This window comes from Ooceraea biroi, chromosome 4 (genome assembly GCF_003672135.1).
Source record: "Ooceraea biroi isolate clonal line C1 chromosome 4, Obir_v5.4, whole genome shotgun sequence".
Lineage (NCBI taxonomy): Eukaryota > Metazoa > Arthropoda > Insecta > Hymenoptera > Formicidae > Ooceraea > Ooceraea biroi.
Genome location: NC_039509.1, coordinates 14,894,264 through 14,920,805, shown reverse-complemented (window position 1 = coordinate 14,920,805; position 26,542 = coordinate 14,894,264). Strand labels below are relative to the sequence as shown.

The window sequence follows — 26,542 nt, the reverse complement described above, 5'->3', positions numbered from 1 at the left end:
AGTAGCTGTTAGATTTCAATCGTCGTGTGAACTAGCAATTACTATCAGAATGCCAAATGTGTTTTCAAATGAGGAATACACCGATATTCATTTCGTGTACGGATTCTGTGACGGAAATGCACGAGCTGCCGTACGAGAGTATCAACGTAGATTTCCTAACAGGAGAGTACCAGATAGTTCTGTGTTTAGTAATACCCATTTGCAATTACGTAATTTGGGTTCATTTCGACCTATGAATGAATATGATGATGTTCGTTCAGCTCTAAGACACCGACGACGCTCGGAAAGAATCTTAAATCTTTTTGATAATACTCCTACACAAAGTGTTCGACGTGCTTCAGCTCAACTGCAGATATCACGAAACACTATTTGGAGAACATTGCGTGCTGATGACAGATTCGCATATCATTACACACCTGTACAAGAATGACTTCCAATCGATTATCAGAAACGAGTCGAATTTTGTAACTGGTATGTGAATGCAGTAGAAAGGGACAATCTTTTCTCATCAATGATATTATGGACAGATGAAGCGACCTTTACAAGACGAGGCATATTCAATTCTCATAATAGCCATGTATGGGCTCATAATAATCCACATACTACCAGACAAAGAAACTTTCAACACGAATTTCGATGTAATGTTTGGATGGGTATGCTTCATGACCGGCTTATTGGTCCGTTCTTTTTACCTGACCGATTGAACGGAGAATCTTTTCGAAGATTCCTATCAAACGATTTACCAATTTTGATGGAAAATGTGCCACTGCAGTTTCGCCAAAACAGCTGGATACAGTTAGACGGTTGTCCATCGCACTATGCTAGACAAGTTAGAAACTGGTTAGATGAACATTACGCTCATAGGTGGATTGGTCGAGGAGGACCGGTTTTCTGGCCTCCGAGATCGCCCGATTTAACGCCTCTTGATTTTTATTTATGGGGAACTTTAAAAAATAAGTTTACAGTACAGAAGTAATCTCGCTTGAAGATTTAAAGCAACGAATTACTAATTCAGTTACTGAGATGCAACAAAATATTCAGGAATGTCGTACTGTAACAAATTCTGTACTACGTCGATGTCTAGCTTGTATCGATGTGCGAGGACAACATTTTGAAATGCGTCACTAAATCATTGCGTAGATAATTTATATTTTTGTGAAAAAATCCGTTGTTACTTATCTGATATTTCTTTTCAATATTGGTTTATAACTTTGTAATAAAGCATTTCTAAGCAAACTCGATATAAGAATTTTTTCTTATTTCCACTAGTAGAATATGCTCCCGCAGTTTGTCGGTTAAAACCCGGGACACCCTGTATATAAGAAAATTACTCGGATTATTGCTCAAATGAATAGCGTCTTACGGTGACTCAATACAGTTCGTACCAAATTGATCTCAAAGTATAACCGGATCTAAAGTAGCCAAGACATTGTATAAATTTCAGACTTGAGAGATTTGCAGGCGAAAGCGATATGACGCCGCCGGAAGGAGCGGCGCTTCGCGGAACTGGGATCCATCGGCGATTTTCCACTTACATTTGTGGATTTTGACGCGACTCCATTGAGTATTCAGGACGGCGAATGGCAGCGCTCGGTTAATGACTCTCGGTATTCCGTTGGAAGTGCCATCCGTCGAATTGGAATTCTTCATTGGACGCGTCGTCCATGGGCGCACGGAGCGAGATGCCAGGAAGGAGAAAGAGAGACCGAGTTCCGCGACGGAAGTTGGCTCTTTCCCTGAGCTATTGGCTGCCTTTGGCATTCACGAGGAACGAGACCCCGCCGATCCAAACACAATCGAATTTTATTAACCTCGCCGGATGAAGAGATAGCTGACAAGATTATGTGGCTCATTCGACGTTCCCTTGGAGACCCCTTGACAGCTTATTTCCCTCAAATTTAATAAACTTAATACGGTTTTTCTCTTCCCCTCCGCCAATGTAATTTTTTATACGGGATAACGAAGGTAGCGCTAAGTAGACGATGAAATGTTTCGCAGAGACCATCCAGCTTCACGAGCGGAGTCTTTGACGAAGTGATAAAACGAGTAATGATATAATCCGCGCAGACTTGTTCATAAATTTTCACAGAATTGTGGACTTTATTGTGCAAGTTTTTGAACAATGTACGCAGTCGCGCGGAAGTCCCATGACTAGATGCGAATTTTAGAGAGAAAAGGAAGAGACTATTCATCTTGCGAATTTATCGTTACATCATTTTACGATTTTCTTCTCGTTTTAATCTTTACACAAGGTTCGTATTAATATATTACGCAAGAACTTCCTGGAATATCTGTTTTAAATATAATTCATCGATCTATACTGAAAAAATATCAGATCGCCATATCTAAAAATATCATTCATCGTATCTGCCTAATTATTGTTGGCAGTAGTAACAGTTTGTAATCAAGAGAATTTAATTTTTTCTGTATTTTCCAGAATCTCCTATTTATACAATGTTAAGGAAAAGAGAATATAAAATCGCACAAAGCGGTTATATCAATAATGATTGCAGAAAAGAGAAAGCATCAGATTTACTCCGTAATAAGGCGACGGGAATATCTTGAACGCCGACGCGTTTCGTTACTTCAGAAAAAGTGATGCCATTACTTGCGGAGCAGCACTCGCAGGCAGGCAGTTTCCATCAACGTTTTCGCCCCTTATGAAAAAAAGCAACCTGTATAATATCAATCATAAATCATCCGGCGGTCACTGCCGGGAAATGATACATCAATTAGACGGAGATGGAAGCGGTTGCGCGTACGCCCAAACCGAGGGAAATGGGCGTGATAAAAAATGATGATTAGGAAAAAGACGTTTCCTCGGAAGATGAAAATTGATGCGCTGCAACCGGCGCGAATAAACCCTACAATTGCTGGTGCTTTCGCAAATCTCAACGTGAATTTCAGTTGCGAAATAATGTTACGAACGCGTTACCAAAAGAATCGAGAATGCCATAAAATATTGGTACGGAAGATGAGATGCAAAATACTGTTTGGAACACATTCGGGGTTCCATTCTGCAGTCTTTAAAAATTAAATTCCAGAGTAGAGAATCCATGCATATAGAAGTTTAGCGTAAATAATAACCACAATGTGAAGAGAGAGAGAGAGAGAAAGAAAGAAAGAAAGGGAGAGCGGAAAAATGGATATTACTTTTTTCGCATACATAAGCTACAATCTATGACAATCACTGCACTATGACAGCAATTATTTAGCGGAAAAAGAAACAACGGGCACAATAAACACTATTATGGGTGGTCCAACAATTGACAAGAATTTCAGTTGCAGTTGTACTGCAATGGGCGTATGCACATTGACTGCGAGACGGTTGCGGATTGCGAAGGGAATACGTACTGTTAGTCATTACATCGGTTTCATCGCGAGGGGAATGCGTGCCCCTGGCACTGCTATGTCCGCACAGTAATACCGGTGATAATGTAGCGTTGCCCTTGTTGTAAATTACGAAGGGAGTGCTTAATGCATTGCCGTGGGCAATGTACATCGTGGATTTCCCACGCTGCGACGAAGAGCGATCAAGCTCGGAGATGTAATAATTGAATACTTAGTTACACAGATCGATAAAACAATTCTCGAATTGTGCGTCTACCGACAGCGCATGTTAATTAACTTGTATGCGCTAACGTCCGTCCGGATGCATGCAGGTTAACTTATCGCATGTTGCACGTAATTATCTTTGCAAACGCACGAGATTCCCATGAGCACCAATAAAAAACGCAAGCATTTATTACAGTACTGCGAGCAGCCTGAGATACAGAGAGGACCAAATAAGAAACAATAAAATATAATTACAAATATCGCGTCCGTCTCTGTGGCATTTCTGCAAAGAGACACTATTCTAAAATTCAAACTTCACGTGAAAGCAAAATTCTATTACGAGATCAAAGCGGGGAAGGATCTTGAAGCGTTTTGGCAAAGGGATATCTCTCACGCTTTTTAAAACAAAATCGTAAATAAAGTATCACGCTATCGAGGATCAAGAAGGCAGAAAGCAACGACCAAACCATCCGATCACAGCGAGATCGCTCCAAGAAACGTTCCTGTCACCCCGTATCACTTTGGCCCATTCCTGTATCGATTGTACGGTCAGCGCAAATGCCTTTCGCGCCAATTCCATAGTCATTATCCTCCGCATCCGTCAGACACGCGGATACCAGGATGCGATGTCCAATGGGACAGCTGCATGACGCGATAAAATGCCGGCCGGCTCTCGGCCGAGAGCTTTTACGAGCTCGCTCTCGCCATCCAGGCCTGATCGTCGGATTATGGGGCATTTGGATCCCGCACCGTGCTGCGCGTCTCCATCCTTCATCGGGCGAAAATGACGCCGTGAAGAGCGCTCCAACCCCGCGAAACGCACGTCACCCGTGCGACAGGTGCGCTTCCGCCGACCGGGAACTTTGCTCAGTCGTAAACCGCACGTCGGAGACACGGTTGCTTTTATGGACGCATTTGCAATTTGCGTAACTCGAGTAAATTCGCGATAAGTCGCTGTGATACTCCACATTGCGCGAGCACTTAATCCGTCAGTAACCGCGTCAGTGCGTCTCCGTTTCATGCGAAACGACCGAGCTCGACAAGACAAGCGCAATAAACCGCACATTAACGGTATCTGCTAAGAGATAATTATCCTCGACTTGTGTACGTAATGAGGATAAGAAAGAGCAGTAATAAAATTGTCGTCGTAGGGGCATTCAAACACTGTCCCTCTTTTTAACGTGGCTCATTTAAAATTCGCTATTTACAAAGCGCAGATGCGGTAACAAACACGGCGCGGGCGCGGGGATCCGCAAACGCGGTTTACGTAAATCGCCAAAATTCGGAAACGTGTTTCGCCAGCACGCGGGATACGATAAGTTCGCGCGGTAAATAACGGAGATGCATCATGCAAGATGCATGCACGCCCGGTACATTTACATAAGTTAATCGCGAGCGCGTACGACCTATCTGCTCACGATCGTGCGTATAGAGTCGACTGATTAAACGGATTGTCAAACGTTGCTTATCACACGTGTTCTGTTTACAGGTATATAACGCGGTGTATAATAAATGCCTGACCGACCAGGCAGTCTTGTGTCCACCGGCCCGTCTGTACACACATTCTCCCTCGGACGCACGACGGCACGATGCATGTTTCGGGAAGTTTGCCATGGCGCCATGGTTATGCATTCGGGCGTCGTCGGGGGGGCCAGTGTCATCAAATTTTGCATAGCCAACCGGCTTTTATTCGGTCGCGGTCCGGCGGGTTCATTTGCATTCGAAATTCTCGGCTGCGCGATGCACCACGGCGCCCCGTTTCTCCCTTGTCCCCGCTATTTTTTCTACCGCGAGACAACAAGCGTCTTTCACGGGGGCAATCCTCGTTGAGATAGCCGAGAGGAAGCATTTTCTCGACGATGGAAAAGACGGTTAAAAGAAAGTAGCGAGGAAAGTGCCGTTAAGTTCGGCACGGTTTACTACTCGTCGATTTTGTCAATTCCCGACGAATTGGCCAACGACTCGCTCGCTCGCGATCGGCAGGGATTTAACTGGCACGACCGGAAAGTTCCGATGGCAAAGTCTTCGCACAGCCAATTTAAAATTTCTCGCTATGTAAACGTACCCCCTCGTCGCACGCGGCGCCCCTACCATGTCAATCGATCGTATTTCATTACGAGAAATGAAAAGAGCGCGAGAGGCAACAATGTTGCTTTATATCCGAAAGTTCCCGAGTTCTCTTTTTTTCCAAAGTTAAACGGGACATGAAAAGAAGTTAATAGCTGCTGCATTTGAAGCAACTATTAATGACGAAAACGAGTTCGTTATATTGACACGAAGTTTAGCAAAACTCATTAGTTGCACAGTGAATGAAATAAAAAGGATTCTGATGTGATTCGATTTTTGTTGACTAAACGAGTCAATCAACTGGGATGGGATTTTTATTTTTCCGAAAACTGCTTACGATTGGCGGATTTATCAGGTTCCTCATCCTTTGACGAGATAGCGTTCGGTCGTTGGGCATCATCGTATTCCGGTCATCTCCTAGGCAGAAAAGCTATAGCCCTCGAGGCGCCGAGCGAACCGTACCGGATGCAGAACTGTTACGACCCAACTCTGGCGATCTATGAACGCTGACTCAGGGTCAAGCGTCGGATTATGAGAACTCGTGTCGCCAGAGCGTTCCCCTCCGAAAACGCCCTAGTGAGTTCCTGCTTACACGCGTGTAATTTACGCCCCAGCCGCGCCATGCAGAACTCTCCGTTTGCTTGCAAATCTTGTTCTTCCGTATGTCACGTATGACAGATGAGCGCTTTAGTACAAATAAAGCAGGAGATAAAGTGTGTTATGACGGACGGTGTGTTATGTATGATGAAAATGAAACAACGTAACGATGCGCGGAGAACATATAAAAATTTCGAATAAATTGAAAAAATTCTGTATAATCGAAAATATTAGGCCTTTAATTAAGTAATCCGAATCGCGTCTAGCTGACGATGAATCAAATTAAACACATACTTATGACAGCACAACATAGCTTGTCGCGTATCAATTTTATAGCAGGACAGACAATGTTTAAAAACCAAAAACAAAATATCGCTACAATATTTGTATCGTTATCTAGATACGACTCGGATTACTTAATTAATGACCTAATCTAATCCTAGCTTTCTGCAACATGAATAATAAACGCCAATTCTGAATAATATCAATTACAAATCCGCAAGAGGAAGAGGAAGAAAGAGAAAATATTCAGCGCTTGCGTCATAACGCGAACCACCAAAAGATCGCAAACAGTTTTGCTGAGAGGACGACGTCCACATTGAAGATGCAGATGCATTCCGCGCGGGAGACGACTTTACGGAGGACTTTCACCCGCGCCTTTTCCCCCTTGCTCCCTCCAGACTTACGGGTTTCCATTTGCGTCGTTTTATCATTCTCGCCGTTCTACCATTCCCAGATGTTATACCGAGTGCATCGTACCACGCCGGCAAACAACCACCCCTCCGGTTTTCCCGAAAAGACTCCGCTGAAAGTTTCGAGACTATTTTGCGATAACCGTCGCACCGCTAACTCGCTCGTGCATATGTGTAGGCGTGGTGGATGCCAGGATTTGTACGCGTGTGTATGCGTGCACGTGCATGAATAAATACACGCGTGGACGCGCGAGAGAGCGCGCAGACAAGGGAAGCGGAAAAGGAATATCCTTCTGTTTGCCCGAAATGCACTCCGTTCTTGGTTCACTTCGCGCGCAAACTTCCCTCCTCGCTCGAGATTGTAAAACGCGCAGTATAAAGCGCAACACGCGGTTAAACGAGAATAACATCACGTTAAACTCGAGTTTTAACATCTCCGAGCCTTTTCCACCGGCTAGCCACGCTACCCACGCAACTTTCTTGCTTGGCAAGAACAGGTTCCTATTATAAGTCAGAGATACGATGGGTAATCGAGGATCGGTTTGTTCCGGGATTGTCATGCTATTATCAAAGTTTATATGCAGAACAAACAAAGCGAGAGCGATAAAATATATATTGTATATTGTAATAATAAATGATAAAAATGTGAAGCAAAGTGAAAGTGTGCGTGAAACACACATGTAACAATGCCAAATACAATAAAAAGATTCTGAACGTTAAAATTTTGTTATGAATATAATTCTCACGATATGATCAAGTATGGTTTAATGCTACGTGGACTGTTGTTCGAGATTATACATGGATATTACTTCTTAGAAATCTGATCTCTACCTGATTGACCTAAATAAATAACCAGATGCCGATCAGCGATTAGTTGCGCAATATGCGCTACGAAATTAATAAACAAAAAAGAAACGTAATGTCACAAAATCCTGGCAGACATCCTCTCATTCGGTACAAGAGGAAAGATGATTCGTGTTCTTTGCAGTAAGAAGATCGGACATACGGCATCGACCGTAGAGTTATCAATGAAACGAGAAAATAGCATAACAAAAGCCGGTCCAGAAAGCCGTGAAAGATTCGCTCGAGAGCGAAGAATCACTGCTGGGAGAGCAAGTTTCCTCTGGAAAAGCCGGCTCGAGCGAAGTCGACGTTTTTATTTTCGAACCTCGACGCCAGTCGGCTCGGCTCGGCGTAAAATCCGCAAAGCACTGTTTGCGCTCCTCGGTTAACGATACCTATTACATCCGAGTGCATTTCTGCGTTACTGTGCCGACCTTCGTCGTGTTCGCTGGAGCGGTCAACCGATGAACCGCAACTTTTATTCGCGACCTCACGCCCGGTGTCATGCAAAAATTTGCAAAGTGCTTTGAAGTCGCGCGGAATTTGCAGCCGCGGTATGCTAGTCATGTACGGTTTTATGGATGTACATACGTGCGTGCGGCGTTCTGAAGAATGCGCTGGATGCCCACCGGCAACGAAAATAAAGCAAGCATTAGCGCGAGATCGTCTTTATTTGCGTGCATTTTATTGCTGAGGATTTGAACACGATTCCACGGTGGAAGCTGTGGCGCTTGTACATCGATTATTTCCATAATTTTGCTTGCTGGAATAATTAAGTGAGATATACAGGGTGGCCCATTTTAATTTATACAGTCGATTTTTTAAAAAACTAAAAGAGATACGAAAAAATGTTTCAGACAGACATGTCACGATTTCGAGGGGGACATAAGATGATACCATTGGTTTGACCTTGAATAGTCGTTTGAAGGTCACGCGAAGATCACCTTCAATTTCTTAAATTGAAACCCCAACTTTTTATTGCAGATTCTTATTCTCCATCGAAAAGTAAGTAACTTTTGTCTGAAACATTTTTCCGAAAAATGTCATCTTATGTCCTTAAAATGTCCTCAAAACTCATCTTGAAGATCATTTTAAGGACATAAGTTAACATTTTTCGGAAAAATGTTTCAGACAAAAGTTGCATGTTTTCTCGCGTAGAATCCGAATCCGTAATAAAAAATACCATGTCTCATTAAAAAAAAATTTCAGACCGGAAGTTAGAATTCTGAAATTTTTTTTTTATGAGACATGGTATTTTTTATTACGGATTCGGATTCTACGCGAGAAAACATGCAACTTTTGTCTGAAACATTTTTCCGAAAAATGTCATCTTATGTCCTTAAAATGATCTTCAAGATGAGTTTTGAGGACATTTTAAGGACATAAGATGACATTTTTCGGAAAAATGTTTCAGACAAAAGTTACTTACTTTTCGATGGAGAATAAGAATCTGCAATAAAAAGTTGGGGTTTCAATTTAAGAAATTGAAGGTGATCTTCGCGTGACCTTCAAACGACTATTCAAGGTCAAACCAATGGTATCATCTTATGTCCCCCTCGAAATCGTGACATGTCTGTCTGAAACATTTTTTCGTATCTCTTTTAGTTTTTTAAAAAATCGACTGTATAAATTAAAATGGGCCACCCTGTATATCGAAGAGTGTTCAATAAAATCATTGCGAATATGTATGATTATTTTGGAGAAAAAGATCCCACTACGAATAATCGGTTATCCTCTTTTATATTATTATATTGTTATTCGTTTAATTTAGTTTACACATTGTGCAGATTCACGAAAAGCAATAAACTGCGCGCTACGTGTCAAGGATATAAATGCTCGCGATGCGTTCGTCAGCTCTCCGAAAAAGAAATTATCTAAAAACCAGACAGAACAGCTTTCGTTGAAATTTTTCGCGAGTGAACCACTCCAATGAAACTTGATAATAATGATCGGTACGAAGAGACAGACTTTTCACTTTGGCGAGAATTTCCTTTTTCCGAACTTTCCCAGAATATTCTCAGTGGCTTTGTACTGTGACATCGTAGAACGCGCGAAAGGAAAGGCCTTTTGTCGTGCTCGGCATCGCGCCTGAAACTTCGCGATTTGCACGCTCCATACATAATCGTAAAGAAAGAATCCGCCCGTGCATGTCAGGATACTAGCACGAGTGACTGCACGAAACCCGAACGTGAAAATTGAAATCGTTTCTCACAGCGTAAGTATTATTATACTTTTACATGCGTACACGTGAGTGACGATTTTCTGTAAAAATTATATTCAGTTTTCTCTTTACTCTGGTATTAAACGAGATCGTGATTCGCGAAAAGAAATTTCTTCTTCGATATCGAAAATTAGATACAGTCATTAACGGATCTGAAAAGGAATCAGCGGCTGTCAATTTGCGGTTGTTGTCACATGAACGGACGTGTTCGTCGATGTTCGTACCTACAAAAAATTAATGACCGAGTAAAAGCAGTATTACGTTTCATTACGAACATCTGTAGAACATTCGTTTTCCGTGTGAAACACTCCGCTGCACACGCGCACGCGGAAATCAGTTGCCGTACAAATAGGAATGGAAGAGCCGTACTGGCACCGACAAGGGCGCTGGATGAATTTTTAATCTGATTTCCTAAACGAGCAAAATGAAAAACGCGTCGACGCGTCAGCAGAGAAATTGCACGGCCCGGTACCGAAAATTTGCCAATCAGACAAAACGTCAATTCGCATCGCACGCGCTCGTCGGAATAAAAACTGCATCACAATACTTTCCTCTCTTTATTTTAACGACAAATTTGTAGATCAAACAAGTTCGAGCACTTGGATGATCAGATGATAATAAGATGTATTTTTTCATAGGAAGACGGATTACTAATTTTGTGAAATAGTTATAAAGGTAAAAAGTGATAATAATTCTAGAAAAACATTTTGGTAAAATGAAGATAACAATTCTTTTAATATCTTTCTTATTGTGAATATTGCGTTCTTCGTAAAACGGGAACGACGATATCGAAATCGAGGAATTGCATTCGTGTGACAAGCACGACTTGTCTTGCGTCGACAGAGGAAGAAGTTCCACAGATTGAAAGCTTTATATCCGTCAGTGTGCGATGTACATAAAAGGAGCACAAAGAGCTACTACAAAGAGTACAACTACATAGTTGTCAAACATACCTAATTTTATGATAGTCGATCGAACAAGATCAAGAACGGCGGACTCTTTGAAAAACTAACGAAGACGCGTCTCGCAAAGCCTTTGATAGATCTAAAAGCTATTGTTGCGTAAATTATTTTCCGACTTTGATTGAGCAACTTCCCATTTCTATTTAGAGAAAAATAAATTCACCTTGCAATCCATCACAAAAAAATGAGTAAAAATAAAATGGAGCCGTTCATCATATGTACAGTGCTCATTTCTCACTTTCCAGAGCAGACCTATTAAATGCAGATCCATCTCGCCCGCTCGCAAAGTTGAGAGAATGAACTAGAACATGCAAATGGACTAAACTTCTTATGAACTCTGAATATGCTTGATTGAAATAAAACAAATTTTATAAATTTGAAGTAATATTTCTAGAGAATAAGTTACTCTTGTAAGTTGCTATTTCAAATATTTACCGCTTGCTATTTTGATCGCTAAATAATCGTAACAATAATCATAATGTATTGCTTTTACAACTTTTCGTATCTCAAAAAAGATAAATAAGTTCGTGCAGTTCGTTCTCTCCATATATTAGAATTATTTTATGACGTTTTGCTGCGATATTAAAACTTGCCAAAGAACACAAAAAAACAGCCCCGCTTTGCCCACAAAACTTGTACATTATTCCGCACGACATCGCTATTGATATTTAAAAGTTTCTGGTTAGGACGGCCCGATGTTGTTCCGCAAAAGCACTTCATATTAATTATCAGAAAATCGTTATATTTTAGGCCGCACGCGAGGAACTTAATTGCAAAAGTAACACGAAAAGCGATACACGCGTGCAAAATACTCGCCTGACCCTTTAACCTACTTCAAATTATTATTTGTAAAATGATGTAAATTATTTCTCTCAATTCAATTTCCAGCACAGGATTACTAGATTGTATTTTACTTCAGCTTATCTGTGTACACAGATACTGAAATATTACTATTTACCTTTGCAAATGAAATTTTTATCACGTTGTTCGTGTATGTACGTGTGCAGATTTTAATAAAAATTTTCGAGGCATTAATTTCCGCCATTTTCAAAGCGTCAATAACAGTACATATGTACTGTACACAAGAATATCAATTTTTTCAAGTACGAAACGAGGTGAAAATAATTGTGACTTTGTTTTAGAGACGTAAATTGCAGTTTACGTGTATGCCTACGTATTTCAATTTGCGCGTAAAGGTATTAATAAACCGAAGAGTTGAACGTCGAACGATTTGTTCTGCTACGAGCTAGATTCCGTTAGAACGTTGGCGTTTTTCAGGATCAGGCAAACTGCTATGGTCAACGGATGCAAATGGGTTAACGGCGAAAGCGTTGCGCCGATGTACACCCTGATGCTCCATGAAAATTCGTTACAATCTCTCTCTCTTTCTCTCTCTCTCTCTCTCGTGACGATTAACGATGCTAAAATCTAATTGCGAGATCGACGATGAAGTAATCGTCGATTTGCTCGGCGCCGATATGAGATCGACGAAAGGCACAATGTACCGCAAAAGAGAAGAAACATTCGGTGCAAGAATAAAATATTCACTTCGATCCATTTTCGTATACATTTTTTAATTGTCGGTGATGGAGCACCGCGAGTTCCGCATGATGTACTCACCGCATTGGCTTGAAAGCATGCGAAATCTTTAATAAGCTACAATTTACCATTCACGGTATAGAAGGTATCGATTTTTTAAAGTATCTTTATTAATGATTGTATTGGGTCGTCCGGAAAGTTCGTGCCGATTTTTAATAGATGGCGTTGGAACATGTCTGAATATATCAATGTTATTGAAAACATACGATTTATATACATATGCTTAAAGGTGACATTTCAACGCATCTTTAGGAAAAAAGTTGTTTGAGATCAATTGATTCGTGTCAGTTTTGTACTCTTTTGAAGATGGAAGAAAACAAAGAACATTTTAGACACTTGATGCTTTTCTATTACCGGAAAGGCAAAAATGCCTCACAAGCAACAAATTCGATATGTTCTGTTTACGGAGAAGGCGCTTTAGCTGAAAGAACCGTACGTAAGTGGTTCGCTAAGTTTAGAGCTGGTGATTTTAACCTTAAAGACCAAGAACGCTCAGGCAGACCTCTACTACTGATGATGACCAACTCAAGACACTGATCGAGAATAACCCGCGCTACACGACACGTGAATTAGCAGAGATACTGAAAATATCGAAAACCACTGTCCACGATCATGTAGTGAAGCTTGGTTACGTAAGTCGCTATGGTGTATGGATTCCGCATAATTTGGCCGAAAAAATTTAACGGATCGCATTTCCATCTGCGACTCGCTGTACAAGCGCAACGCAAACGTACCATTTTTGAAGCAATTAGTGACGGGTGACGAAAAATGGATCATTTACAACAATGTAGAACGAAAAAGATCCTGGGGTAAGCGAAATGAACCAGCATTAACCACTCCGAAAGCCGGCCTTCATCCAAAAAAAGTCATGCTCTGTGTCTGGTGGGATTGGAAAGGAATCCTATATTATGAGCTCCTACCACACAACCAAACGACAAATGCAGATAAGTACTGCTCGCAACTGGACGAATTAAAGACAGCGATTCGGGAAAAACGTCCAGAATTAGCTAATAGGAAGGGCGTCGTGTTCCATCAGGACAATGCCAGACCTCATGTTTCTTTGACTACCCGACAAAAATTGTTGGAGTTTGGCTGGGATGTGCCACCTCACCCACCGTATTCACCAGACATTGCACCTTCAGACTTTCACTTATTTAGGTCTGTGCAAAATTCTCTTAGCGGCAAGAACTTCGACTCTTTGATCGACATAAAAAACCACCTTGAGGAGTTTTTCGCCGAGAAACCTAAGAAGTTCTGGGAGAATGGAATCTTCCAGTTGCGTGAAAGATGGACAAAGGTTGTGAAACAAAACGGTGCATACATAAGTCAATAAATATTTATCGACATAAAAAAATGTTGCCTTTGAATTTTCCTTCAAAATCGGCACGAACTTTCCGGACGACCCAATATTTATGAATAAAACTTGAGGTTCAGAATAAAAGTGCGGTTTTCGAGAGCTGCTCAAAAGCTACTTCAATTACAAGAAAGTATCTTGCGCTTTGCGATGCGCTGCGCCATGTGGGAGCTCTGATCTCTAAAGGGTGAACGGAGAGTAGAATAAAAGGGTGTCGCACACCGATAGAGTGAGAGTACGTCCGACTATCGGGAACATAAACTTCCGTAAAGTGCAGGGGCGGTGAGACAAACAGACGCGCGAACTTCTGCGTGCGTCGATGTCTCATCGGAAAAGGCAAATAAATGATTTTCGAAGATGTGCAAGAGAGAGAGAGAGAGGAGGGGGGGAAGGGACAAATGAGTCGCCGCAATTTTCAAAGAGCGTAATTTTACTGTCTTTTTCCACATACTTGCGCATTTCTTCTTCCAGAAATAATGTTTCATTAAAACGCTCCGAACTATTTAGTATTTAAAACGATTCCCTCATAATTCCCACACTGAGAAAAATGATTTGATTGTATCAACAAGACGTATCTGATAGAATGATGCATTTTGGTTAAACCAACCAAGAATTTCTAGTTATCACGATAGGACTGGATATTTTATAACTAGAACGTTTGATAGACTGTACTATAAGAATTTGGTTAGTATTTTCCAGTTGGATCTATAAAACTTCTAGTTATATTACACTAGACATAAGAACAAACGAAGATGCAATCAGAATTCTGGTTAATCGCAGGGCACTCCAGCAGCATTCTATTGTTTCGTGTCGTGCGTGTTGATGCATGTTCGGGAAACGGATCGGCACGGATGGCACGTTTTCCTCCTCTAGTGAAATGAAATTAGTTAGTGGAATGGCTGTGAAGTGATGGCGGATGAAAAAACGTGTTCTCTTCTTATATTTTTTTATACAGGGTGTCCCGTAATAATCGCCTAACCTCTCGTATGCCAATAGAGCAGATCGAGACGAAGAGAAAAGTCCCATACCATTTTGCGATATTCGCAATAATAATCCTATACCTCGAGCGGCTCGGCACTCGCCTCCGCGCGCTCTGGATTCGCTTGACTTTAATATGCAATATTTCGATTATTATTGCGAATATCGCAAAATGATATGGGACTTTCCTGTTCATCTCGATCTGCTCTATTGGCATGCGAGAGGTTAGGCGATTATTACGGGACATCCTGTATAAATATCAACATGATATTTCATTTACAGCAATCCAAGAAAACTCACGGTAATGAAACAGAAAAACGTTTCTTTTCACTAAACAGTCATGTTAATTTAACTAAATACATTTAGTATTATTATCAAGAAAATCTGGTAAATTTAACAGGAAGGAATTAATCATGCTCATCTGGTAATTCCTAAAGGAATTCTGATTCGTCCATTTTCCAACAGACAAACTGGTTGAACCTACCAGATTTCTAATTAATGCAACCAGATTTTTGTTCAGTGCAAAGACGAATGCAAACAGATGTAATATTCAGAAATTACAGAGAGTCATATTAAACCATAATGAAATTCATACTCGATCGTGTCGCTGTCACGATCCAACGAAGCTTAATCAAATCGCCACTCTCGCTTAATTTGCCTCGCTTAATCACTCGCTTATGGTAATGACTCCATTCGCGCTCGATCCGTCATTGTTCAATATGATATTTCATTCTAATCGTTTTTGATAAACTCGAATCGAATATGTAAATTCGCTTAATAAAACGACATGATTTACCGGATCACCTGATGCCTGTATTTTGTTCGTGTTATCAATGTCGCCTTGTTTGCCACGGCTACTGGTCTAAGCACCCCTTACTGCGGCGCAAAGTCACCCTGACCGATGATGGCGGTCGTTGTTGCGCGGGAACGTCACGACTTCCGGCATCTCGTCGGCGGACGCGCGCGATAGCGAGAGGGAGGTCGTCAGCGAGACGCACGGCGTCTTGCCTCTCCTATCCCGCGCTGCCTGCAACCTCACCCTCCCTTTGTGCTGCACCCTGCTCTCGTGAGGAGAGACGCGCGAATCGATCCGGCACCCGACGCGAGAGAAGATGCACTCTACCACGAAGTCCAACGACGACGTCAACGTCGACGTCGGCGTCTCCTCTCGCGCGGTGGTAAGCCACTGTCGCCGGCTGCCAAGGACTTCCGAAAATCTCTCAAAGTGCTAGAGAACTCGAGGTCGAGGACCGCCGATGTTGGTGTAGACGATGCTGGTCTCGTTGGCTCGAATGCGCCTTTTAATTGCATCCATTAAGAGGGATGCTACCCTACCGTTTCCGCGGCTCGTCATGACGCCTCTCGCGTTTAACGACCACCCCCGTCTACCAAGCGCGATAGTCACCGCTTCGCTGTAATCTTTCCTATTGTATTGCGCTTCATCTTCTTAGTTGTTCTTAGTCGCTTGTGCTTATTTAATGCGTTTGAAAAATTTAGGTGCCTTTCGCGGTGCAGCAATGAAAATGTAAAGCGCGAAAGCTGTGTACCATATCTACAAAAACGTTATGGGAAGTACAGAATATATTATAATATTAAGTACGATATATGCATGTTGCTCGTTAAGGGGGGAGCCTGCTTTAGAACGCTGAAAATAAGGTATATTTTACGAATTGTTTTTGGAGAAACTATACAGCGGATCATTATAAAACTTTGATGCATTTATTAGTACATGTTTAAAGATAAAAAAAATTATTTTTCGATTTGAATATATCGCTTGTAGAGGTCGTCCTGGAGAAATCTTAGTGCAGCCGCGTCGCCGGCATTGCAAATTGGTGAGCATTCTCCTGCCTCCAAATTTCGTCTAAACTGAAAAATTGAAATATCTTCTCGTTATTTATGAATGCCCATCGTCGATGAACCAAAGAGAGAAGAAAAAAGTTGAAAAGTGCCAAAATGGTGGAGCTTAGAACACAAAAGTACGATTTTTAGGCAAAGTTTTTGAACTTTTTCATGCAAAAGTAATTGTTTAACTTAATGTTTTTATGAATATTAAAGGTTCATCGACGATGGGAATTCATAAATAACGAGAAAATATTTCAATTTTTCAGTTTGGATGAAATTTGGAGGCAGGAGAATGCTCACCAATTTACAATGCCGGCTGCACTAAGATGCCTCCAGGACGACCTCTACAGGCGATACATTCAAATCAAAAAATTATTTTGTTTATCTTTAAACATGTACTAATAAATGCATCAAAGTTTTATAATGATCCGCTGTATAGTTTCTCCAAAACAATTCGTAAAATTATACCTTATTTTCAACGTTCTAAAGCAGGGGGGGAGCCTGCTTTAGAACGCTGAAAATAAGGTATATTTTACGAATTGTTTTTGGAGAAACTATACAGCGGATCATTATAAAACTTTTATGCATTTATTAGTACATGTTTAAAGATAAAAAAAATTATTTTTCGATTTGAATATATCGCTTGTAGAGGTCGTCCTGGAGAAATCTTAGTGCAGCCGCGTCGCCGGCATTGCAAATTGGTGAGCATTCTCCTGCCTCCAAATTTCGTCTAAACTGAAAAATTGAAATATGTTCTCGTTATTTATGAATTCCCATCGTCGATGAACCAAAGAGAGAAGAAAAAAGTTGAAAAGTGTCAAAATGGTGGAGCTTAGAACACAAAAGTACGATTTTTAGGCAAAGTTGTTGAACTTTTTCATGCAAAAGTAATTGTTTAACTTAATGTTTTTATGAATATTAAAGGTTCATCGACGATGGGAATTCATAAATAACGAGAAAATATTTCAATTTTTCAGTTTGGATGAAATTTGGAGGCAGGAGAATGCTCACCAATTTACAATGCCGGCTGCACTAAGATGCCTCCAGGACGACCTCTACAAGCGATACATTCAAATAAAAAAATAATTTTTTTATCTTTAAACATGTACTAATAAATGCATCAAAGTTTTATAATGATCCGCTGTATAGTTTCTCCAAAACAATTCGTAAAATTATACCTTATTTTCAACGTTCTAAAGCAGGCTCTCCCCTTAACGCGTAAACGATTGCGAAATGAATGGAATGGAACTTCCAAATTCGCTGTTTCGGTCCGCGAGCCATCGTCTCGCTCGATGTTATTTATGCACATCATGGCAAATTAGTCCAGTAAATTAGCAAACGCGTAAATTTGTTAATTCAATCTGTGATCCGGTACGGCGCAACAGATAACGATATATTGCAAAGATCACTCGCATCTCACTTTCCCGTTTCCTCTCTTGTGCGACGTCATAATCCTCATTATTATAATACAGGGTGACGTAGATACATCGGAGATCCCTGAAAAGCTTTCCAGTAGGATGTCGAGACATCCGTGCATGTTTCAGGAGAAATATGCACGAACCTTTCTTCTTACGCTCGCGACTCTCGAGCGGCGCGTTCGCTTTCGCCGCCGCAACTCGGTCGCATATTCATCGCCACGGATTGATACTCCATAAGCCGTGATGTAAGAATGTAACTTCTTGATCATGAATGTTACGAGCACCGGAACCGGAGCAACGGTGTGTGCCACGTCGCGCGCGCGTTAATATTCATGAGGCTATCATCGCGACGCGCGCGCGAAGTTCGCTAGAGACGCGCCCGCCGCCGACGACCGATATGTCGTCAGCGGATTATGCATTTTATTATAATAAATAATCGCGCTCGTAAACCGGACCCACCAACCGCGCGATGATGGATCGGACGTGGCGCGCATAAAAGCGGTACGTAAATCACGGGAATCGATACGCTGCATCGCGACGATAAAAATCGCGCCATACCGCGCCGCGCCACCCACGGCCATGAATTGCGCGGATTTTAATAGACGCCTGTAAACATTTGCGAATTTTATTGTACATAAAGGGAGAGATCAAGAGAAATGCCGCTCCTGATTTACACAGAGTTAATATATGTATTGCGTACCTCAATCGCGACGCAAATCGATAGCGTTACGTTTCCGCTGTAAAAAAAATCACGTCCCACGGGATGTTTCGAGCTTATATCTGACGAATCCCGCGTTTCCGCCGTGTCCGATAAAATATATCGCTCGTCACGTCGATTCCTCAGGCTACAGTGGACACAATGAAAAGCGGAAAATCGAATTAATTTACACTTAAAGCTTCGAATGATCGGTGATTGAAAACTGGATTTCGTCACGCCGTAGGCGCTGCGCGGACTCGGATTCGCCACTACGCTAAAATTGAATTTCCGGTTGCCAGCCCGAAATATCGTGTCCTCCACCGTTTTTTTTTAGTTTAACAAATAAAACAACTTAGTCTCTCGTCTCAGTTCACTGTACCATTTGATTACGCGTTTTTGTATCCGCTGAATTACGGTAATTTACGATATTTGCAACATTTTTCTCGGATTCGCTTCAATCAAGTATTTTCCTTAATGAACCGATAAATACAAATTCTGGAGACATCTAGAGTACGCGATTATTTTTTGATTTGAATATTTGCGTCGTTATTATTACGTTTTACTGCAAATACGATAAACTAACATGATGATATTTACCAGATCAATTGATCATTGACAAGTGAAAATCTTGATAACAAACCACGTTCGCATAACATCCGAACAAACTTGTGATACGTGACACATTCTGACCTGGCAAATACATCCGTTAATTATTGCAGAATTTAACTGTTGCGAAAATTGATTGCGCTTGCCAAACACGAAACGTTTACATTTCATATCGCTTAACGCGCGAATGCCGTTTTATCATATTAAGCGAGCAAACTAATTTCCGCCTCGTATAATAAATATCACGAACGCAAGGATCTGCGCAAATTCTTCATTTGATTAGCTGCTTACTAAATGCGAATTAAATTGAATATTTCTTCTCCGTACAAATTTTATGTTTTTAATTCATTCTTCTGTTTTTCTGACATGCGAAGCTCGGATTATGAGCGTCATTAACCTAGTTGAGGTAAATGGAATCAAAGAGAACGAAAAACAAAATACCTCATGAATTATCGGAAGTTTTTGACGACAGACGTTTTGATAAATTTAAAATTAATATCCTCATGAATTTATGTCTTTCTGAATATTTAAGTGAATTTTCAACATGACTCTTGCAATTTGCCATGCAATAAGAAGCTGAAATCGATCAACGACTAATTAAATTTACAGATCAATACACACCTAAATATCTAAATTTCTGTCAAATTTCTACGAGAAAAAAAATTGGTCTCTGAAAGAACTTCACGTCAAAAGATCATTTTGAGCGATTAACGCGCGACATGTCTGCATTTCGTGACAATGGAGTAAGCGAAAAGTACACGCTCACTCGCGCGTATTTTCGTAGCTTGGCATTTATTGCGAATGAGCGAATACGCGCCGCGTGAAAAATCGCTAAAAAGCAAGTAATTTTCGCGCTAGCACCCACGCGACGCGTATGTGCGCGTGGTTACGCGAACACGGCGTGGAAACTGCTCCCTTTTACAGCGAAGCGTAAAAAATATCACGTCGGAGGATACCGGTGGCGTGTTTCATAAGATACGAGCAATCACCAGGAAAGATGGAAATCCTGAAAACGCGGACGATACTCCGCGAAAGCTCGGACAATATCTTCCAGCATCTCCTGCCTGAGCGCTGCCGAACGTGGAACAGAAATTCGCCTTTAAGGGGGGAGCCTGCTTTAGAACGCTGAAAATAAGGTATATTTTACGAATTGTTTTTGGAGAAACTATACAGCGGATCATTATAAAACTTTTATGCATTTATTAGTACATGTTTAAAGATAAAAAAAATTATTTTTTTATTTGAATATATCGCCTGTAGAGGTCGTCCTGGAGGCATCTTAGTGCAGCCGGCATTGTAAATTGGTGAGCATTCTCCTGCCTCCAAATTTCATCCAAACTGAAAAATTGAAATATTTTCTCGTTATTTATGAATTCCCATCGTCGATGAACCTTTAATATTCATAAAAACATTAAGTTAAACAATTATTTTTGCATGAAAAAGTTCAAAAACTTTGCCTAAAAATCGTACTTTTGTGTTCTAAGCTCCACCATTTTGGCACTTTTCAACTTTTTTCTTCTCTCTTTGGTTCATCGACGATGGGAATTCATAAATAACGAGAACATATTTCAATTTTTCAGTTCAGACGAAATTTGGAGGCAGGAGAATGCTCACCAATTTGCAATGCCGGCGACGCGGCTGCACTAAGATTTCTCCAGGACGACCTCTACAAGAGATATATTCAAATAAAAAAATAATTTTTTTTATCTTTAAACATGTACTAATAAATGCATAAAAGTTTTATAATGATCCGCTGTATAGTTTCTCCAAAAACAATTCGTAAAATTATACCTTATTTTCAACGTTCTAAAGCAGGCTCCCCCCTTAAGTTAATACACGTGACGGTCGTCTCGGCTATGTACGTACGTATGTACATATCGGTGCCGTCAGAAGCGGGGACTTACGTCGAAATTGCAATAACAAACTACTTTTAGGAAAGCACAACGGAAAAAGGTTCGCGACGATGCGGAGCTTTTGGAAGTGTATTGTCGACGAATATGCGCAATCGCATTTTCGATATCCGTTATGAATCTGAAAGGTAGTATACGTTGCAAAGCCGTTCCAGATATAATCGCTGCCGATATCAATGCAGAATTCGAAATTCGAGTGCTGACAATATTACGTCAATCCCAGAATGATTATACAAGCCACTGTACAGTCAGGGAGCGCGGCATTGTTGCTCAATGTATCGCCATCGGCAAACATAAATAAAGGCTATCGCTTGTCCTGACCGCTCCCGATTATTATCAGCGGAAAATCGAATTGATTACACCCAGGAGGCTCTATTATATCGATATTATTACCGCCAAAGCTGAAACATTATTATTAGTTGAGAGACAAGTCTCTATATTTCTCTGTATTGCCAATACGGAGAGCCAGCAATTCCACTCGTCATTCAATTCACTGAAATATAATTCCGTAATGCGGAAATGAAGATATCCCGATGTTGTAACAATTAAAATCAAAGCCTCGTATTACATCACGTATAACCTCATGCAGATCAATGTACAATAGTTATTTGTCTTACTCTTCCTTTCTTTCAATTAATTAAAATTGCAAAAATTAAACTGTTGCATAAAATATTGACAGTCAGAATAATTTGATATTTAGTGATTGCTAATGTCGATTACTATAAGTGCAAATTTTGAATGTTGGAAATCAAAAAAGTGATCATTTAAATAAAAAAATTTTGTATGGACATGACAATTTCAGTGTTCAATTTCCAACGTGCAATTCGCAATTTATTCTACATTGTGATATATAGGTATAAAAAAAACATGAATCATTCAAGAAGCTATTACAATCTGTTACGGTTTATCACGGAAAAACACGATCAATGTTTGTTAGTTTTATATCAAAAATCAAAATTTTAATTTGATAAATATATTATAAAAGTGTTTGCTTTTCTGTCACTAAGCGTCTCTGAACTTTCTATTATTTTTATATATTATCTCATACTTTTTATTTCTGGATTTAACATCGAGCACATACATGGAGAATATATTTGGCGGCATGATTGCAAAAGGATGGCGGCGTATTTTTCACGTTATGGCGACAGGTGAACGTGATCGATGGTCAGATGTACCCTTTGTGCAAATCATGCCAGTGTAAACTAACGATGGGATCAAACGCTGGATTTTTTTATGCAAAATTGCCGCCGTGAGAACGGAATTAATCGTTTCGAGATGTCGGATTTATTCAGAATTTTATCCGAAAAATAATTGATACTACTCCTACATGCGCGTTTCTAGCAATTAGTTAGTATTTAAATAAACTAAGTACAAATTAACGTATTAGATCGTACAAATTACTTTTATTTCTTGTATAATTAATAACATTTTATATGTATTTTATATGATATAATAGTAAATACAAATTTATTTAAGAAATTTCCAAATTTCTTATAACATTTTAAAAATTTAAAGATCCTTCTGATTATATTGCACTATCTACAAAATTAAAATAAACGGCAACAAACTAAACAAAAAAGTTTTACATTAGCCAAAGACAATCTGAGAACTTTTCTCGCAGTCGTTAAAATTCTTATTTAAAAATGGTTAAATAACCAGCGTAATATGCAGGTCAGAATACAGACCCGCCCCAGGGGAGAATTTAATTATACTCACTGCTTTTGAACGCAGATTTTTGTGGTTCGCCAAACACAAGAGTATTTGTATTACGTTTTAAACTCTTCTTTGAACATTTCTCCTTTAATCATTAATTTATCTATCCAGCAAAACTAACAAAAAGGATAAAAAACTGTATACTATGCTCAGCATAACTCTGTTTCAAGAAAAACCGGAAGATAGGAGACGGATTTCAACCGATCGAACGAGTCATGAGATCCACAAAAAAAGGAATACGACGAAGACGGAAAAACGAGGATGGAAGCCATCGCGAGAATTAGACTTCAACGGCGATTCCTGTCTTCCGAACGCGCGCAGACTTCTGGAATCGGAGTTGCCTCTTTAGGCAGGGTGGCAGATGTTCTCTACGACATGCTCTCCTCGCGCCAGAGAACTTGCCTCCTCGGAGGGAAATGCGCTTAACTAGCCGTCACCGCCCGATGCTGCCCGCCGTTTCGGCCTCCCCTAGCCCGACCAACCAGCCAACCACCCCCATCGACCTCTCCTGCAGACCCTAAACAAATCTTCCACCGGGAGAACAACCCTTCTGCCTTCCTGACTAAGACTCGCAAACCAACTCCGCGCTTTCCTTCCGTGCGACATTTTCCAGCACATTTCCGTCGTCACCACGGAAGTAACGGCGGAACGAATGAGGTGGGTTACTTCATAATTGACCATCAAAATACTCGGTTCTCCGGTTTTATCGTTGGCAGCAGCGGAGTTATCGCGAATGCTCTCGAAAAGAACCCGAGATTAATGTACGGATTAACTTCCGCTTTTCAATGTACTTTCTACAGAGTGATGGACATAATTATTTTTCGTTTAAGTCTTGTGACTCGAAAATTGTACAAATTGAAAAAGAATATTAGCATCATCCCGAGACAGGAGATTTAGAAGCCAAGAAGACATGAAACTTTCGATGAATATGCAAATTATAATGCAAATTAATAATTCATTCTACATTGAGAGATATTTCTTTAATTAATTAGATGCAGAAGTATTGTTTGAGCGATAAATTCGCACGAGCTTTTCGCGACAAAAGACACATGGTATTTCGATGCGGATACGTGTACTACGCACGATGAAGAATCTCGGCAGAGATTTTCCCGCGAGCTCGGATTGCGAGGAAAATTTACAAAACGCGCACGACGGTTTCTCAAGTAGTCCGCGCGAATAGAACAAGCTTGCGGGGACGAAGCGCTTTCGTACGTGTTACATCTGTTAGTTCCGACTGCGACGCCGACTGGTCGCGTGACGAGAATTTCGCAACGAGCGAGGAAATGCGCTTTTAACTAACTGTCACCGCCCGATGCTATGAGCTACTCCGCGAGCCGCACTCACCCTCGCAAACCGCAAACAAATGCTCGTACTCGACCCCTTCACGAACTTACAATTAGTTGAGTTCTCCAATAACTACCGCGATCTGCACGACATAATTATCATATTCCCGTACATTCCCAGGAACGTTTTACAATTATTTTGCACAGAATATTATGTATGCTCAGCATGTATCGTTCCGAGACCGAGCGATTAATTAATTAATCATTACGGAATCACTATAATCAGCCGAAAAAATCGAAAATAGCGACTTTTTATCGGAATAAAGGTATTTGAAATTCCACGATGTAATATTATTGCAATGCTGAGTTTTCAGTGTTAAACATCAGAGAGATATGCCATTTGGGATCGCTCTGTAAATTTAATTATCGCACATGAAATTGTCGTGCATATATAGTAGACTGTTTAAAGATGTAAATTCGGAATGAGCGTGGTGTGACGATTTATTCGTCAAATTGGAAACGCGCGTGGCAGCTATTAATTTTCGCGCAAAAGAGACGATGAGTAACGCCCGAGCTTCCGACCAAAAATGATTTACCGCTCATGTCATTAGGCACGAAAAGCACGTCCCTAACTGCCAGGCGATACTCCATGCCACATTTGCCCACATTCGTCCCTCGCATTCTCTGATCCTAAACAAATGCTCTTCCTCTCTCTCTCTCCCTTTTACTCCTGCGCGGACAACCCTTCCCGATAACTTAATCAAGTTCACTCGTAACGAAAGGTTACGAGCGTGCACTTTGAACGTTCGGAATCGAGAAGTGTTGAAATGCTTTAACGTGAATCCATTGACGCTCGTTTCTCGTGAAAATGTTTTTCATACATTTCACTTAGCTGGCAGGCAGGCGCCGGACTCTACAAAAAGGCAGCCTGAACGACTACGATTTCTCTGAATTATTGTTCAGCTAATGTGACCCTGCTTGGATTGGTCATAAAATTTTAGCAAAACCTGAGATGTTACACGTATTTCTCAATTTAAATTCCTGTATAATATATTGCAGCCTGCAAGATATTTTGTAAATAGTAAAGAATGGTTCAAGATGTTTGCGGAACGCTGAAGCAGTAGCAGGAAACAGCTTCCAGCAAAGCTAATAAATCTCATTCGCGTGAGTGAAACAGGTATGCGGATATACGGATCTATGTACTTTCAAGTCGCTCGCAGTTGGATTTTAGTCGACTTCGGTCGGCTGCGACGAGGTCTTCCTAAATATCGTGGCCTTTAATCCGTAAATGTGTTGTAATTAAAGCGAGGCGCTGGGTTAAAGTCTTTGTAATGGGTGAGGCGCGCAAAGCCCACTCCAATTTTAGTTGCTAGGGAACTAATTCCTACACTTCGTGGATTTCGCGCATTTCGATTTGCCGAGCAGAAATTACTCCAATCTAACGAGCGCCGATGAAACCCCGGATTAGCTGCGATAGAATGTGCCAAATTCCGTCAAATATGGAGATTATCTATCGGCTCTATTGACAGACGGATCTAAGGCTCTGAATCAATCAGCCATTGCAGTCACTGCACAATGTAACATTATGACATTTTCCGAAGCGAGAATAACGTGCTCTTTTTTCTTACTGTATGTTGTAATAAATGCCGCGAATTCCATTTTTGCTTTGACTTCGTTCGTTCATTCGTTCGTTCGAATAAAAAAGTGAATAATTTATTTCGAAATATGCGTAATAGGTTTCCAGCAAAAATATAAATTCTCTGTAGTAATAAAGTAAAATTAACGTTACCGTATTTATTTATACATTACATCAAATTACGAAAAACATGGAAATATGTTCTGCAATTATTGAAGTCATTATAAACCAATCCCATATACGCTAATCTCTCAGTGCTTTCGAAAGCACGTGACTTGTGTTAAACCAGACATGTCTCGACTTGATCTTTGGTTTTAGGTATTATCGCCTAGCCCTTCGGAGGTTTGGGATCCTCGTAGAGGCTTAACCCGAGATTACCATTAGTGTAAAAGTTCTCAACACTTACCCCATTAGTCGTCTCAAGCATCCTCGGCTTCCGCATTCCGCACTGCAAAGAAAAAAAAGCAATATTTTCAACAGATTGTTTACTCTCTGCTACACCAATTGCTACGAACACAGAAGTTTATGGGCGAATGAATTAATTTAGGAAATTGAATCTAGACGAATGC

General features: G+C 40.7%; 1 protein-coding gene across 2 annotated transcripts in view; it reads right to left on the bottom strand.

The window, feature by feature from the left end:
- LOC105284025 (cadherin-87A) overlaps nt 1-26,542 on the bottom strand; it is a 191,478-nt gene that overhangs the window by 131,393 nt on the left and 33,543 nt on the right. For both annotated transcript variants that reach the window (XM_011347213.3, XM_011347222.3), the window contains exon 3: nt 26,380-26,421. In XM_011347213.3, the coding sequence (XP_011345515.1) occupies nt 26,380-26,421 (42 nt within the window). The remainder of the gene's footprint in view (nt 1-26,379; nt 26,422-26,542) is intronic.